This window comes from Vipera ursinii (genome assembly GCF_947247035.1).
Source record: "Vipera ursinii genome assembly, chromosome: 2".
NCBI classification, from domain to species: domain Eukaryota; kingdom Metazoa; phylum Chordata; class Lepidosauria; order Squamata; family Viperidae; genus Vipera; species Vipera ursinii.
In genome coordinates, this window is record NC_139513.1 from 168,730,177 (window position 1) to 168,748,197 (window position 18,021).

General features: G+C 38.6%; 2 protein-coding genes across 2 annotated transcripts; both read right to left on the reverse strand.

Moving 5' to 3' along the window:
* Positions 1 to 10,973: 10,973 nt before the first annotated feature.
* Positions 10,974 to 11,942, reverse strand: LOC310634908 (olfactory receptor 5C1-like; the record flags this gene model as incomplete). Its single annotated transcript, XM_083353445.1, has 1 exon — positions 10,974 to 11,942. The coding sequence occupies one exon, from the start codon at positions 11,940 to 11,942 to the stop codon at positions 10,974 to 10,976; it is 969 nt and encodes a 322-aa protein (XP_083209571.1).
* A 5,125-nt stretch (positions 11,943 to 17,067) lies between these two features.
* LOC310634909 (olfactory receptor 1f45-like) lies at positions 17,068 to 18,021 on the reverse strand (the record flags this gene model as incomplete). The annotated part of the gene is made up of 1 exon (XM_083353446.1): positions 17,068 to 18,021. One exon carries the CDS (start codon positions 18,019 to 18,021, stop codon positions 17,068 to 17,070), a length of 954 nt encoding a protein of 317 aa, XP_083209572.1.

The window sequence follows — 18,021 nt, forward strand, 5'->3', positions numbered from 1 at the left end:
TGTACCTATCGGCATAAAAAAATCACATCATACCCTTCCTCTCCTCATCCCACAAGAAATTTGACTCAGTTCTCCTTTTGTCTAGATACTGTTTGAACCTATTTTCCCCCACTGTCTTGGAGCTATGCTAATGCATTGGACTGGATATGCTCTCTTCCCTTTCTGTGTGGAGAACACAACAGGAATGGAACAAATTTTAAATCACGTCATTGACGCTTCATTTTAAGGGAGAGGTTATACATATATCACCTCAAGCTTTCCAGCCTTCAACTAAATGCAGAAACAAATGATCAATATGAAAAGATGTGATAGCAGAAATCTGAATGAAAGAATATAATAACTGTCCAAGCTAGAGAAGTTTTTTGGGGAAAAGAGGATTCCATCAAACAATGTTCTTTTATTAACCAAGAGTTTTGGTAGCACAGATTGCAGTATTACAAGCTGATTCTGTTCACTGCCAGGTGTTCGATCCTGACAGATTCAAGGTTGACACAGCCTTCTATCCTTCTGAGGTGGGTAAAATGAACTGCCAGATTGTTGGGGGCAACATGCTGACTCTGTAGACCACTTAGAGAAGGCTCTAAAGCCCTATGAAGTGGTATATAAGTCTAAGTGCTAAGATGCATTCGCTGCACCACCAACCTTGGCAGGTTCACAAATTTTCTGTTGAGCTGTATAAAGTACTGCATCTATTGATACATAGATAGGATATTAGCATAGTGCCCACTTCCCAACTGTCCCTAAAACTAATGCAATTGAAGTTCCAGCATTCATTCTTTAAAAACTGTCATGTTTATCATACAAAGATGTATATTCAGATTTAAGGGTAAATATGGGGTATACACTGAATGCCAAAACTGAATCCCCCGATTAAAATAAAAAAATACCTTCCTAACGCTGTGTTTCTGAAGGATTGCTCTTCTATCACAGAAATCAACTTCTGATTTTGCTACTGGACAATTTCCATTATTTTGAAGAAAAATGTTGGGTGTCATTGACAACTGTAGATAAGCGCTCTTTCATTGAATTGTTAAATACTAATTGTTAGGGCAAGGAGGACATAATTAAACCCTAAAACTGAAGATTAATGTGTAATTGCATTTTCCTTATCCAGCTTCTGATGTAGACAATCAATTCAGTTGACATCCATTGTCATGCCTGCCTGAAAATACTACAAAATAATCTGGAATGGTGACCCCTATTCTTGCCTCTTTACTTATAATGATTCCATTGTGCAAATTCTAGAGGATAGGGGCCTAGTCCTTATTGTGTTATTTACAAAAAGAGCATCTGAGACCTGTCCACTAACTATTGACCTATCAGCCTCTTAAGTATAATAAGAAAGCTCTATGCTAGACATTTATACAACAAATTAGTCAATTGGATTGACCTAGAGCATGCACTGGAAGATGAGAAAGCGGACTTCAGTCTAGATACTCTATTAATGGCCACACCCTTATTCTTCAACATCTGACCAAAATATACATGTCCAAAACAGGGTCACTATTTTATACTGCATTTATTGATTTCAGATCCCCATTTAATCTAGTTCCCAGAGAAAGGCTGTAGTCTAAACTTCTGCATACAACCATTGACAGACACCTATAATTGCTTATTCACAATCTTTATAAGAACACTGGAATCAAAGTTCGATGCAGCATGCAAGACCGCTTCACCAAGGAGATTCTAATGTATAGAGGAATAAGGCAAGGATGTATTCTAGTTCCTCTGCTTTTTAATCTATGTGGAAATCCACTAGTGGCCCAATTAAACCAATTAGAGCACCATCCCCCAAAATTAGCTAATAGACATATTGCATCCCTGTTTTATGCTGATGATATAGTACTTTTATCCCAAACCCAAATTGGACTTAGATAATGTTTGAACACCCTGGCTAGTTACTGCTGTGAAAAGGTCTTTGAAATCTATAGTAATACTAAGATCATGATCTGGAAGATAATTGGCCAGAACATTGAACGAGTCAAATCCTTTAAATATTTGGGCATGATTTGCAATAGCTCCACTAAATACAGTGCATATCAAAACTATGTTATCCCAAATCCCCCCAAACCAGCAATTCAATCTTTTTATTTTTTCCAGAGGCACGTAGTATATTCCAGTAGCACTGAAGTTGTATTCAGCTAAGGTTCATGTTCTTCAGTGCTGGGACCTTACTCCTCATTTACTTTTACTCCTCTGGAAACGGTGCAATCCAAATTCCTAAGAGTTTTATTTCAGGTAGCCCATTAAGTCCCAAAGGTAGTATTAAGGAGGGAGGCAGGACTAGTCAAAATTGAAACAGATTGCATGGATTTACATTCTTGCGCATTGGCTATAACTACTCTTTTTCCATACAGGTTTGAGTTTCCTACTTATAAAAGACAATTTTGAATCAGTATGGTTCATCTCACAGTATCTTGGTCTCGCCAAGGAAGTCCTTCTAATGATAAACAACATACTAAAGATCTAGAAATCTTTTTTTTATTTCTAATGCTGGACTGCGATCGTAATAAAAAATTGATGGATTGTGTAGTTGCACTTTCCTGAACTAACTCCTAATGTAGGCGATCAATTAGATGGACGTACATTGTCCCTGTCTAATAACAAGCCTTAAGGAGCTTCTACAAAGAAGAGGGGGTCAACCTATCTTCCAAAGCACCTGAAGGTAGGACAAAAAGCAGTGGGTGAAAATTAATCAAGGAGAGAACCAACCTAGCACCAAGAAGAAATTTCCTGACAGTTGGAGCAATTAATCACTGGAATGACTTGCCTTCAGAAGTTGTGGTGCTCCAACACTAAAGGTTTTTAAGAAGAGATTGGGCAACCATTTATTTATTTATTTATTTATTTATTTATTTATTTATTTATTTATTTATTTATTTATTTATTTATTTATTTTAATTCCATTTATATCCCGCCCTTCTCCGAAGACTCAGGGCGGCTTACAAGCTTAGCAGTAGCCTTCATTCTATGTATATGCCTGCTTGTTAGGGCTTTCACACACATACCCCAAGCGGCATTATTACAAAGTCAGCTTAATTGCCCCCAACAATCTGGGTCCTCATTTTACCTACCTCGGAAGGATGGAAGGCTGAGTCAACCTTGAGCCTGGTGGGATGCGAACCTGCACTAATTGCAGGCAGCTGGTGTTACTTAAGGAGGCATTAGCCCACTGCTCCACCAAGGCAGTGAACATTTCTCCAACAAGGATGTATTGAGATATTAATAGGCATGCAACTAAATGGGGGGAGAAGTCACATATACTTCCTCCAGCAAACCATGTCCTATGGGTCACTTCATTTCTTCTAAAATTTTGGACTAAAACATTCCACCTCCTTCAATTCACCCCATAGTTGAGGAACATTATTATTTTTCTCTCTTTTCTGGTGTACCGTCTGAATTCTTCAGACCCTTTCTGTGGTGCCATCAGGACAGGGCATGCAGATAGGTTAGAAGTCCCTTAATCAGAATAGATAAGGGATTCTTTCTACTCGCCCACCCCCACCCCAATGCAGCAAGAACTGACTTGTCTTGATTTTGAAGACACTGAAGTAAAATACATTACTAGGTAAACAGAGAGTCCCTGTGAAACTATTACTCCTGTTGGCTAATTGTGGCACGGATCGTGATCCCATCATACCTGAGCAGAGAGTATGAATCTCCTTTCTCAGTTCTTGTGAGATAGCTTTAGATGCCTTTGCTTCATGATTTCCTATGCTGTTTTATGAAGTTCTCCACCCTCCCTTACTCCACCATCATCTCCCCTCAGGCTGAAAAGATGACGTAATTCTCACTACTTCTTGAAGAAGACCCTCATGGGAACAACTATGGTTTGTTTCTTTAAATGGTTAGCTGTTTCTTCTTCCAAGAGACTTGTTTCTCTCTCTCTCTCTCTCTCTCAGGGCTAGGAAGAAAAAAAGGCTTTTAAAATGTTTAGATTTTAGTGCTTGCATGCCTTTAAATACATATTAATGAGTTGGCCATTTCTGCTTAAATTAATAGAAACAAAGATGAACATTGGAAACATTCTCCATTTTGTATTGCTACATAAACCTCTACCTAGGATGGGCAATTTGATGCATGTAATTATTTGAAGATAAACGTAAGAGTTTATCCACGATTCCTGTTTGCCCCATTGCCACAAATGGTTAGGCAACAGTTTCTGGAGGGCAGAAATGGATGATGTCACTTTCTGTTGTTCTCCCCACTCATTGCCATCCTCAGGACAGATTTTTAATGTTCCATTTCTAATGTATAATTTCCATGTTTCGTCACATTTGAGATTGTATCCTCCTCTTTGTAACAGGCTAACTTCAGCTATTCTTTGGCTGCTTTGTAAAGAAGGAAAGCCCTTCATCTGAGTAACTGCTTACGTTGCATTCTCTAATTATAGCTCGTATTTTTACTAGCAATAATGAAAAACAGAGTGGCTACTGTATGTATGCTGGCTTGAAACCTGGCAGAAATCTTTTTTTAAAATTACCATTTTTCTTTTCCTCAGCTAGTTTCTTCCTGGATTTTTGTTTTTTTAATAAGTCCATATTTTTATACTACTTAGTTTTCTTGAGAAAACACAATAATTACTTTCTGCACATAACTATGTATAAATACCATTTAAAATGAGGCAAATGTAGCAAACATCATTAAAATATTACATGATTTGAATGGCCTAAAATCCTCTTGGGGATGACATAAAGAACATTTTGAGCTTACTGGAGATCTTGATGTAGGTGCTTCATCATGTGCCAACAAGTTGGTGCTGATTCTTAGCAACTGTATAAAAAGATTTTCTCCATATCCTTGCCTTGACCTTCTCCTTATCTATTCATCTGCTCGTACTGAAACTAGAGAGTAGAGACTGCCATTAAACTGCAGGGGCCTCATCTCTTTTAATTTAGCAGAGGAAGAACAGACAGGAGAAGCAATTCTCACATCTTAGCATGAACTTCTAATAAAGTTAGAAACTTCTAATGAAGTCTAATAAAGAATCTTAATAAAGACATGGCTTCTTCTTTTAGCCACAGCCAATACTAAGCCTAATCCTTATACTGACTTGGGGACAGAAAGGTTCACTGTGCTTGATAGGAATTATGGAGATTATGTTTTGATAGAGCAAGCAATTGAGAAAATGCACCATGATGGGTGACACTTTTATTATTACAGACAGGGCTTTTTTTGTCATAGAATGCTCAGAATGGAGTTCCGGCACCTTTTTCTTTTACAAAAAAGCACTGATTACAGACCTTTGTTATCATAGTTTCTTCTCCACTATAATTTTGATGTCATTACAGAGTCTTTTTAGGAACTTACCACAATAAGACAGGGGGGCAGGGGGAGGAGTTGGTCTAGTTGGTCAAAGGCCTGGAGACTAAAACATATGAAGGATTGGCTGCAGAATTTGGGTTTGGCTAGCTAGTCTAAAGAAAAGAAGAAATAGGGGTGATGTGATAGCATTATTCCAGTATTTGAGGGGCTGCCACAAAGAAGAAGGGGTCAAATTATTCTCCAGAGCACCAGAGGACAGGACAAGAAACAATGGTTGGAAACTGACCAAAGAGAGAGGCAACCTGGAATTAAGGAGAAAATGCCCAACAGTGAGGTCAATTAACCAGTGGAACAGCTCGCCTTCAGAAATCGTGGGTGCTCCATCATTAGAGGTTTTTAAGAAGAGACTAGACACTCACTTGTCTGAGATGGTATAGGTTCTCCTGGTTGAGTGGGGGGCTGGACTAGAAGACCTCCATGTTTGGTTCTATTCTATTCTATTCTATTCTATTCTATTCTATTCTATTCTATTCTATTCTATTCTATTCTATTCTATTCTATTCTATTCTATTCTATTCTATTCTATTCTATTCTATTCTATGTATATGCTCCGTGTTGTTTATTCTCCTTCTTAGTTCTCACCCTCATCCTATTCACAGAAGACAGTTAAAGACCCTTGAACTGGATTCTCCTTGAATTGACCAGAAGAATCCCCAGGGCTATTCTGATGCAACTAAAGAGATTGGTGTGGAAAAGAAATCTCCTTTCATGCTTAGAATGTTTGCTAAATCAGATCTATGGGCACACATGGGTTACTTGTGTGAGACACTTTGCAACCTTTTCCTCACAATGTGCGCATTAGGTAAGTTTCCAAACATGTACCCCATTGAAATGGATTCAGTGCAATTAGTTGCATTCAGATTCAGATTATTCATGCCCACAGTTCCTGATCCTGCCACTGAACATGTAGTAGACTGCTTGGATTTGCAAAAAGATGAGAGGTCAATGACAAAACAATTAACGTTCATGCAGATCATTTAGGTTCAGCCCTTGCACCTACGGTTGAAACTGAGATCCACAGTTTCCAAATTTCCTCCCCACAGTAGCCAGTACACTTCCCAAGGTAGATGCTACATTTTGTGTGGTTACAAAAACAAAAGATGGGGCACTCTATAAATATTAGCAATTTGTTCTTTTAAATTGTGGCCCTCTTTGATTGCTGTCTGCTTTGCTGTGAAATAAATTTCACTTTCACTTCAACAGTTGTCCTTTGAAACCCAGTTTGGAACGGACTACAATTTCTTGTAGCATTTTTTAAAGAAGCAACTTCTGATCTTCTTTGCAGAAGTTGCAAACATAGCAATTACCATCTCCACGCTGCAAAATTGCATAGCATAGTTCCCTCCCTCCCATAAACCAACCTTTTTAATCAATAAGTCCTGAAATCAGCAGCTTCTTTTTGTCCTTTTTCAGTAAAAAGTCTAAAAAGTTTTCCAGTCTTTTTTTTAAAAAAATAATTGTAGTTCCTTCTTAATCAAACAAGTCAATCTGGCCATTTCTGCAAATTCAGAAAGTCTCCCATCTTTGTGTACATAATAAGCTTGCTGCAGTTACCATATATAAAACCAGTTGTCCATGAGCCTTTTCCAGTTGAGTATCCCTAAATCTTAATAAGAATAGTTTAAGTTTCATCTAAATGTTAATTTTTAAAACTCTCTACATCATCACATGTGTTTAAATCCATTTTGTTCATTGTCATGCTCTGCCCTTTCATGTTTTTTACATTTCAAACAATAATTAGAAGTATCTTTATACATCTTGGTTCAATTTCTGTGGTATCATATACTGACTGTACATCATTTTTTAAAAAGATTTTCTTCTAAATTGTAAAATAATGTCAATTTTAGACCTTTTAACTACATTTTCTCCCCTTGATGTATTTGAATATTACAACCAAACTACCTGACTCATTTTACTCTGCATTAACTTGTTCTTCCATTTCAAATCTCTATAAAAAGTATATATTTTAGCAATTCTATGTTGATTATTTGTATATAATTCATTTTCAGATTCTGTTTTATCACATTCTACGTCCTGTTATCTTTTTATTTATATTAAATCTTTTTCTCGTGTGCATGAGAACTGAAAAACTAAATCCCTTTGCAGTCAGGTTGTTCTCCTGATTCATTTTAAGCTCCCCATTTTTCCATATTAGCAATTTTTTATACATTATTTGTCATTCCCTGCTGTTTATTTTCTATAAAATATTTTTTAAAAATAGTTTCCTTAAGATTTATTACAGCAAAAAACACAATGAAAGATTTAAGATTTAAAGATTTAAAAAATGTATAAGGGGACGGGGGAAGTGCAAGATGAGGGGGAATAACAGTGGGAAATAAAGGTGTTCACTTCTGACTCTAACACAGTAAAATACTAAAACATATACAACTTCAGTTTTTATATTACATATAATTATCACAAACCGGTTCTGTAACAACACAATTATTAAATCTTCAAACTAAATTCTAAGTTTCTTTTTTTTCTATTTCAAGCATAAAAACCAGAAGCAATATTCCAATACAAACAAGAACCAATAAAATGTCTTTGTTTTTAAAACAACTTATATCACCATCTTAATCAAACCCATTTTTCTCTGATGTGGGAAATGATCTATATTAGTATTTACACATTAATCATTCTACACTATCATCAGTTATAATAACAAAAATCACTGTACTTTTAACCTTAAGGTTTAACCTTAAATGGGAAATTCTTTATATTCTAAACATTTCTTTTAAAAAAATCATCTTTAGAAATTAAATAAATTCTAATGTATCTTTTAAAACTTCCATTAACCTACATAGTTTCAACTTCACTTTCAATAATATTTTGCAAACTTTATTAACTACTCAAGCATTCTACATGGAAAAAAGAAAGATCAATAGCTTCATTTACTTCTCCTCTTAAGCATAAATGGTTTCCAAATTTAATTTTAATAATCATTTTCAAACCCACTTTAAAAGTGCAAAACAATACATTGGAACGTCCTTTTAATTACTATATCAAACTAATAGAAAGTCCATCCTAACTCCAATTAACTTATTAAAGTCAATCCCTCCAGTTGTCCTCATAAAATAAAATCTTTTTCTTCTTCAGAATGTCTGTTAAATTGATTCAAAGTTCTATTTTTCTCAAGATATTCTCCAACATGATTTTTAAAACAAATATGTTGACATTGTCAATTTCCATTTCAGTTTTGAAGTAGAAATCCCAAATTTGTTCTCTTGAGGTTTATAGATTTGCTTGCAACTCATATTCGTTCAACTCACTGGGGGACTTAAATCATCTTCATAGTAAGCTCTGTTGGAGTCAGAGTTATGTCTAAAATTACACTTGAGTCCTTTGTATTGTCAAATACTTTTGAAATAATAAGTTTCTGTACTTGATTGCATCTCTGGATTACTCATCTTTCTTCCAATTACTTGAGTAACTCCTGCTTCACAACATCTTACTTCTCCAAAATATTTTTTGCAATCTCTGTCAAATACTTTTGATGTTTCTTCATCTTCAGAAAAGAGCCTTGGTGGAGCAGTGGGCTAATGCCTCCTTAAGTAACACCAGCTGCCTGCAATTAGTGCAGGTTCGAGTCCCACCAGGCTCAAGTTGACTCAGCCTTCCATCCTTCCGAGGTAGGTAAAATGAGGACCCAGATTGTTGGGGGCAATAAGCTGACTTTGTAATAAAGCTGCTTGGGGGAGTGGGGGTGAAAGCCCTAATAAGCAGGCATATACATAGAATGAAGGCTATTGTTAAGCACATTGATTTGTGCTTTAGATTGTAAGCCACTCTGAGTCTTCAGAGAAGGGCGGGATATAAATCGGAATTTAAAAATAAATAAATAAATAAATAATCTTCTCTTTGTTTCTCTCCCTCTTTTTTTTTAAAAAAGTTTTCCATAGATCAGCTGGTGTCTCCAGGCCAATCAGAATCCATTAAAATGGAAAGATCTCAGCCTCCCACGAACAGCAATCGACAAAAGCAAACTATAATTCCCAACATTAAATGAAGGTGAAAAAATTCATACAAATGACAAAAAAAACAACCAAAAACCCCCCACAATCTTTTAAATCCTTAAATTTCCCTATCAAAATTAGAAGAAGAAAAAAATGTTCCATACTTTCTTACTTTAGATAACTTCCAGCAACCCTCCCCATCATTCAACAATAGCGATATCTTGAAAATTGGTGCTGATCTTCAAAAAGGAGTGACAGCCTGTGACTGAAGAGAGCCTCTTGCAACTGAAAATAATTTTATCTGATGATTAAGGCAGATATTTGAGAGTGGAGATTAATTATAATGAAATTAAGATCCTTTTAGTGAGGGCTTATGCTCCAAATGAAAATAAATCTGCATTGTAATACACTTATGGGAAAGTTAATAGAGCTGTCATATAATAATTAATGCCTAATGGGAGATCTGAATGGAGTAGTCTGCTTACCAGATAGAACATCAGCAAAAGTGATAAAAATCATGCAAGGCAAACTACCAAAAATATCCCTTGAAATGATAAATCTTGAATTGATTGATATATGGAGTCTTTATTTTTCTCCTAATGTCAAACATTTTTTAAAAAAATGCAATTATTAATTCCACCCCCTCATTAAAAAGCAAAGCCACAACCATTTCTTCAGAAGGCTACCAATATGGCTTTTGGTTTTTCCTTGCTTCTCTGTTGTTATATCAAAATGCTAACATACCAAGTTCTTATATTTTGGTGCTTTAAAAGCCATCCTGCACAAATATGTAGCAATGAGCTAGTAAGACTACTAGCTGATTTGATTTAAAAAGGATCTAACATTATTTTTTGCTTCACAACTTTGTTTTTTTATTATTATTATTGTGTTGTCTGATTTTATCGATGCCTAATTGTAGCCAGGCTTTATCTTCTCTCATTTGCGGATAGATGTCATCGTAATTGCTGTGCAAAAGTCTTCCTGGGAGTGGAATAATATGCATGTCCCATCAGAAGTAGGTCTTGATGTTTCAACAGAACATTCACTTGGAGATATTTGCATACCGGGTGAGATTCAAGGTGCTAGTAATGGTGTTTAAAGCCCTATATGGCAGGGGTCCGGAGTACCTTAGGGAACACCTGCTGCCGGCGTCTACTTCCCTCCGCCCTGTGCGTTCCCACAGAGAGGGCCTCCTCAGGGTGCCACCGGTCAGAGAATGTCGACTGGTGGCCCCCAGGGGGAGATCCTTCTCTGTGGGCGCCCCGGAGCTATGGAACCAGTTACCGGTTGAGCTCCGGACGGCGCCCAATCTTCGCTCCTTTCGCCGCGATCTGAAAACATACCTGTTCGAGCAAGCCGGCCTGGCCTGAGGGGGGATTGGTGGGGTTTTTTACTATTTTTATTGGGGTTTTTATAGTATGTATTAACTGTATTTTTAATTGGGCATGTATTTAATTACCTTTTATCTTTTGTAAATTTCTGTGTTTTATTCTTGCCCTGTACACCGCCCTGAGTCCTTCGGGAGAAGGGCGGTATAGAAATATTAATAAATTAAATTAAATTAAATTAATACCAGACTTCTACAGCCTCCAGATGTGTTGGTTTTCAGTACCAATAATTCTCAGGCCTTCAATTTCCAGACAGGGAGTCCAAAACAGCTGGAAGATACCAGGTTCAGGAAGATATTAGAGTGTGTTAGAAAGAGCTGTGCCCTCCTATCACAATTCCACTTTTTAAAACCTGATGCCTTCTACTGATAAGCCTCTTCTTGACTGCCTGTTTGACCTCAGTGTTACGAAGACTGTATATGGCAGGGTTGAGAGTAGGTATGGCTACTGTGTAAAAGACAGAAGTCATCTTGTCTGTTTGTGGGGCATAGGTGCCATCAGGTCGTAGGTACATGAAAATGAGGGTACCATAAAGAAACCCCACAACTGTAAGGTGAGATCCGCAGGTGGACATAGCTCGAAGTGATCCCGTTCTTCCTACAGTGCAGAGAATACTTCCATATGAACTTATAATTGCCATCAGGGTAATGCTCTGGATGGTTCCACACACTACAAGGAGCAAGAGCTGGTTAATATGAGTGTCTGCACAAACCAAAGCCAGAACCGGGGGGATATCACAGAAGAAATGGTCCAAAGTATTTGCACTGCAGAAGGGCAGGCGGAATGCCATGCTGGAATGGATCACTCCAGAGGCCATCCCTGCCATGTAGGAAGCAGCCACTAGGAGGCGACAGAGATGCTGTGGCATGGCAGTTGCATCGTGCAATGGGCGGCAGATGGCCACATACCGATCATAGGCCATGGCTGCCAAGAGACAACATTCGGCATCTGAAGCAGCTGCAAAGGAGAACATCTGAAGAGCACAGGCTAGGATGGGAATGGTGTCATAACCTTTCAAGAGCCCCAGGAGCATCTTGGGGGCTACAGTGCAGCAGGAGCACAAGTCCATCAGGGCCAGGTGGCTTAGGAAGTAGTACATGGGCGTGCGCAAGGCAGGTTCAACTCGGATAAGAACGGCTAGACCCAGATTCCCTGCCACACTGAGGAGGTAGATGGGTAAGAAGAAGCTGAAGAGGAGGAGCTGAAGGTTTCGTTGAGAAGTGAAGCCCAGGAGGATAAACTCGGTTACCTTGGTGGTATTGTGATAAAGAGCCATTGTACCTACTGGCATAAAAAGTGTTGCGAAAAGAGGAATTAGTCAAATAATGATCTTTTTGCAAACAAGATGCATGCATTGCTCCACCATCCTCTTGTTACAGGTTCCAATACACAGGTAGTCCTCGAGGTACGAATCCAATGGAGCCTGCCCATTAGATTCGTAAGTCAAAAAATTTGTCAAATGAATCAGATTCAATTTGACAAATTTTTAAAACCAGATTCATTAATTAAATCAAATGGATGGTTAAATGAACAAAGATCGGATTTACTATTTCCTCTGCTTTGTTAATTGATCTCTGCCTGAACTGAGAGCCCTTCTGGCTGCTGCTGACCACCGATCCGTTGTTTGCTTCGGCTCAGGAACTAAATGGCTGCAAGCAGGCTGCATCTCCTTTTTGCAGTTGCCACTAATTAGCTTTAGTGTCCAGCCAGGCACTCAGAGGGAGATGGGGGAGGGGTTTACGGAACTGTTTGCAACAGTAACAGAGATGGCAGGGACCTTGGGATCATCTAGTCCAGGGGTAGGCAACCTTGGCTCTTTTATGACTCGTGGACTTCAACTCCCAGAATTCCTAAGCCAGCATAGCTCAGCATAGGAATTCTGGGAGTTGAAGTCCACGAGTCATAAAAGAGTCAAGGTTGCCTACCCCTGATCTAGTCCACGGGTGTCAAACGTGCCGTGTCACATGATGTGTCACAATGTATTGCAACTTTTTTTTGCATTGCTGGAGCTGGGGTGGGCGTGGCAACCGGCCCATGGGCTGGCTGTTTGACACCCCTGATCTAGTCTAACCCACTACTCTCACAAGAGAGTACTGTATTTCTGATTAAATGCCTATCCAATCTCTTCTTAAAAGCTTTCAGTCATGGGCACCCACAACTTCAGGAGGCCATTTAAATTTAAAACCTACACACTACAGTAATATATGCTAATCTCCAAAATAAAAGCAAGGAAATACAACCTTATAGAATGCTTTGTGAGGAGTCTGGCTAGCAGTACTGTACTTAGAAACACAATAGTAAGTAAGTACTTAAAAAGAACCAATAAGAATAATAAAATACTTACAGAAGCAATTCTAGTCCTGAAGCCCAAGCAGCAGCAGAGTCTCCACCAGCACCTACAAAAAAACTGGGTGCCCGCTCTCCTCCCTTTTGGCCATGTGGCCAGGGACAAAAAAAAAAAGGTCCTGTCTGCTTCCTAAGCCAAGCAGCCCAGGCAAGTCACAGAGTTCAAAATGGCCACAAGTGCACCAGAATTCACAACTGAATTCAAGTCACATGGCTACACAGGCCTCCTTTTACTAGCAGTAAGTACCCTCTCTGAATTAATTTGTTGTGGGGAAAAATTGCTAAATAAACGTTTGTATCTGGGGGATTATCTGTACATTTTTTCCATTATACTGGCTTGAATGTTTAAAGCACTCTTATCTACTGACGCTTATGGATAGATAGCTATTACTGTTCCTAAAACTAATGTAGTCTAATTTCCAGACCTTTCTTTGAAACGGACCTGGTTATCCTAGAAAAACTTACATTCAGATTTAAGGTTGATTATGGGTAGACACCAAATGCCAAAGCTGAGCCCCCAAATCAATTACTGCATTTCTGAAGGAAACTATTTCTGAAGGAATGCAATTTCCATTATTTTAAAGAAGAGTGTTGGGTATCATTGACAAATATAGACAAAAACTCTTTCGTGGAACTGTTAAATACTGTTAGGGCAAGGAGGACATGATTAAACCCTAAAACTAAAGTTTAATGTATAGTTGCACTTTCTTTATCCATCTCCTGATGTAGAAGATCAATCCAGTTGACCTCTATTATCTCTCTCTAATAATAAGCCTTGAAATGGATCTCGATATTATTCATCCGAAGATTCACAAGGCTGCTGCAGTGAACATTTCTCCAACAAGGATGCCTCTAGATATAAATATGCAGGAAACTGAATCGGGAAGAAGTTAATACACTTTCATCTGATAGGTTTTACTTCCTCCAAAAACCACATCATATAGGTCACTTCATTTCTTCTAAAGTTCTGGATTAAAATAATCCACTTCCTTCAACTCACCCCATAGTCTGGGAACTTTATTATTTTTCTCTCTTTTCTGGAGTACCGTCTGAATTCTTCAGTCCCTTTCTGTGGTGCCATCAGGACAGGGCATACAGATAGGTTAGAAGTCCCTTAATCAGAATAGATAAACTCGCCCACCCCCACCCCAATGCAGCAAGAACTGACTTGTCTTGATTTTGAAGACACTGAAGTAAAATACATTACTAGGTAAACAGACAGTCCCTGTGAAAATATTGCTCCTGTTGGCTAATTGTGGCACGGATCGTGATCCCATCATACCTGAGCAGAGAGCATGAAACTCCTTTCTCAGTTCTTGTGAGATAGCTTTAGATGCCTTTGCTTCATGATTTCTTATGCTGTTTTATGAAGTTCTCCACCCTCTCTTACTCCATCATCTCCCCTCAGGCTGAAAAGATGATGTAATTCTCACTACTTCTTGAAGAAGACCCTCATGGGGACAACTATGGTTTGTTTCTTTAAATGGTTAGCTGTTTCTTCTTCCACAGAGACTTGCTTGTCTCTCTCTCTCTGTTTCTCTTTCTTTCTAATTAAGGACATTCTGGAGGGTAGGAGGGAAAAATATTTAAGATGTTTTAGGTTTTAAACCATAAATGAACATTCTTGCATACCTGTAAATAAATATTAATGACTTTGCCATTTCTTCCTAAATAAATAAAAACAGAAATGTATGACACAATTCTTCACTTTGTATTGCTATAGTAGCCTCTACCACAGGATGGGTTAAGGTGGATTGTCAGTTACCTTGAATATTCCTATTATATATAATAGGCTGCTCCTATTACCAAACTGAATGATAGATGTTTAATAATAAACCAGGCTAAAAACGAACACCCCCTCATGTAGCAGATTCAAAAGATTACATAAGAAGAAGGATGACGTGTAGTCCAGAATATTTTTAATTTTTTTGGCTTCTTTTTTTCCTTGCTTGACTAGTGTGACCAAGGCTTCCTTTGGCCTCAGCTGTCTTTAGAAAGGCTGCCAACACTTGGCTCTTTCCACTAGCCTTTGGGCCATGCTGTGCTGGAGCTCCAATTGAATGATGGTGTTATTGTTGTTCAGATCACCATTTTGTTATTTTCTTGTTTTATTATTATTTGTAGGTATATGTCCTGAGTTTTGCATTTTTCTTGTTAGGTTTTTTGGGGGGATGGGGGTGGGGGGTGGGCTAAGCTACCCAATGTGTCACCTTGGCTGAATTGGGCAACCATAAATACTTGGGAAGATTCAACAACATGCAATGAAGGATTCATTTGTAAGCACCTTAAAAAGAATGCAGCCATTGGTTGAATTCTGCTGATATTTGGAAGGAACAACTCTTATGAGAATAATTTTATTTTCTTTTTAAAATAACTTTCTTGGTACATTATACCAAAGTGGTGCAATAATCTATCATATTTCAGCAAAGCCTTTGACAAAGTAGAACATTCTTATCAGGAAAATAGTTAAATATAGGATGGATAACTACGGGTAATTTAAAAACCATTCTCAAGATGCTCTTCGAGTTTGCTTTAATAGTTACAGTAGATATCTTAATTAGACCCGTACACGTTAAGGAGTGTATTTAATGTTTAATCTGGTCCCTTCCAGATGTGATGGACTCTCATAATTTATAGGCATTGAAGTCCATCACATACAGAAGACATCAAATTGGGAAAGTCCCTAACTGTTTCCACCACAAATACTATACTTGCTTTATTGATATGGCAACTTCTGTTCACACAGGTATCAATGGCAATGGAAAAGACCAGAGGAAGCGCTCTCATTTTCTCCTCTTTACATGTGGATAACAGTTTCTGTCAGCTGTGACCAGAACTAAAGATGGAAGAAGCAAATCAGGGCAATGTATTGTTGTGTAAATGGAATCTAGATTTGGTAGACTTTCTAAAATCCTTTCTAGAGGAATTTTGGCAAGAGCATTGCTCAGCCTTTCTTATGGTCTGGTAGTTGAAGTTTATGATTATAAAGCAGTATAATACTTTGTCCACACCCTCTAGTTCAGGGGTCTTCAAACTCGGCCCTTTTATGACTCATGGACTTCAACTCCCAGAATTCCTCAGCCAGGCACACTGGTTGAGGAATTCTGGGAGTTGAAGTCCACGAATCATAAAAGGGCCATGTTTGAAGACTCCTGCTCTAGTCGGATTCTACTTTCAACTATTGGCTTTTTAAAAAATGCTTCTATTGCTTTTCCTCCTGGTAGCAGATCCTGATATGATTGGATATTTAGATAAGGATGTTCAATGTCATTCAAGATTTTGACTCCCACAATTTCAGTTCATCCCTATGTGTAGCCAGGGTAGCAAACTTTAGCTCAGGGTGCTAATTGCTCCTCCCATGAACTCTTGCTATGAGCTATATTTATTTATGTAAACCGAAGCTGAAATTTCCAATATTTTCAAGACACTGGGGTATCTTCCTGTCCAATACCCATGCTTGCTAAGAACTAGGGAAGTGCGAAGGGCATTTTGTTAAGGCGGGCTGCTCCTATTACCAATCTACTGTGTGATCACTGAAGGATAGATGTTTAATAATAAACCAGGCTGAAAAACGAACACCCCCTTGTGTAGCAGATTCAAAAGATTACATAAGAACAAGGCTGACATGTAGTCCAGAATATATATTTTTTAGCTTCTTTTTTCCTTGCTTGACTAACGTGACCAAGGCTTCCTTTGGCCTCAGCTGTCTTTAGAAAGGCTGCCAACACTTGGCTCTTTCCATGAACCTTTGGGCCATGCTGTGCTGGAGCTCCAATTGGATAATGGTGTTATTGTTGTTCAGATCACCATTTTCTTATTTTCTTGTTTTATTATTATTTATAGGTATATGTCCTGAGATTTGCATTCTTCTTGTTAGGTTTTTTTGTTTTTGCTTTTGGGGGTGGACTAAGCTACCCAATGTGTCACCTTGGCTGAATTGGGCAACCATATAATGTTTTAAATAAGTAAATAACTGAAGATCATTGTGCAAAACGTCTCAGGATGATAACTTGGAGCATGGAAATGGCAGAGCAGAAACAATTACTGCACAAATATTAGGGATGTATGTCTTGGGTGCTTAATTTCCTTCTGAATAGCTTCCTCAGGGCCTCCTTCATCCTGTCATTCCTCAGAGTGTAGATGAAAGGATTGAGCATAGGAGTGACCATGGTGTACATGATGGCAGCCAGCGTGTCTTCCTTAGGTGAGAAACTGGATGAGGGTTGGAAGTACACCCAGATGACAGTGCCATAGAATAAGGAAACCACTATCAGGTGGGACCCACAGGTGGAAAAAGTCTTCTTCTTTCCATTGGCTGAAGGGACTCTCAGTACAGCCATCAGGATGCGTGCATAAGAAAGGCCAACAACCATAAGAGCTCCATTGACAACAAAAGCACCTTCTGTGTGGACCACCAGAGTGTTCAGAGCTGTGTTGGAGCAAGCAATTTTGAGCAGTGGAAAGACATCGCAAAAAAAGTGGGGAATGTGGTTGGAGGCACAGAAAGAGAGGCGGGACATCAGGAGTGTATGGAGGAGGGAATGGAGGTGAGAAGCCAGCCAAGAAGCTGCCACTAACAGCTGGCATATGTGTCTTCTCATCGTGGTGGCATAGTGCAGGGGTCGACAGATGGCCACATAGCGATCCAGTGCCATGGAGGCCAGGAGAAAGCTGTCAGTGGTGCCAAAAGCAACAAAGAAGTACATTTGAGACAAACACCCACCATATGAGATCCTCCTCTTTCCAGAGAATTCACCAGCCAACATTTTGGGCACTGTGGTTGATGTGAAACATATATCTACCAGTGACAGATTGCTAAGGAAGTAGTACATTGGAGTATGACGGAGATGATGGTCTAGTCGGATGGCCAAAACAATGATAAGATTTCCCGACATTGTGATGACATACATGATCAAGAAAATGGCAAAGAGCAACATGTCACATTCTTGTTGGCTTGAGATGTCAAGAAGGATGAAGTCTAATATGATGGTTCTGTTATCTGTCTCCAT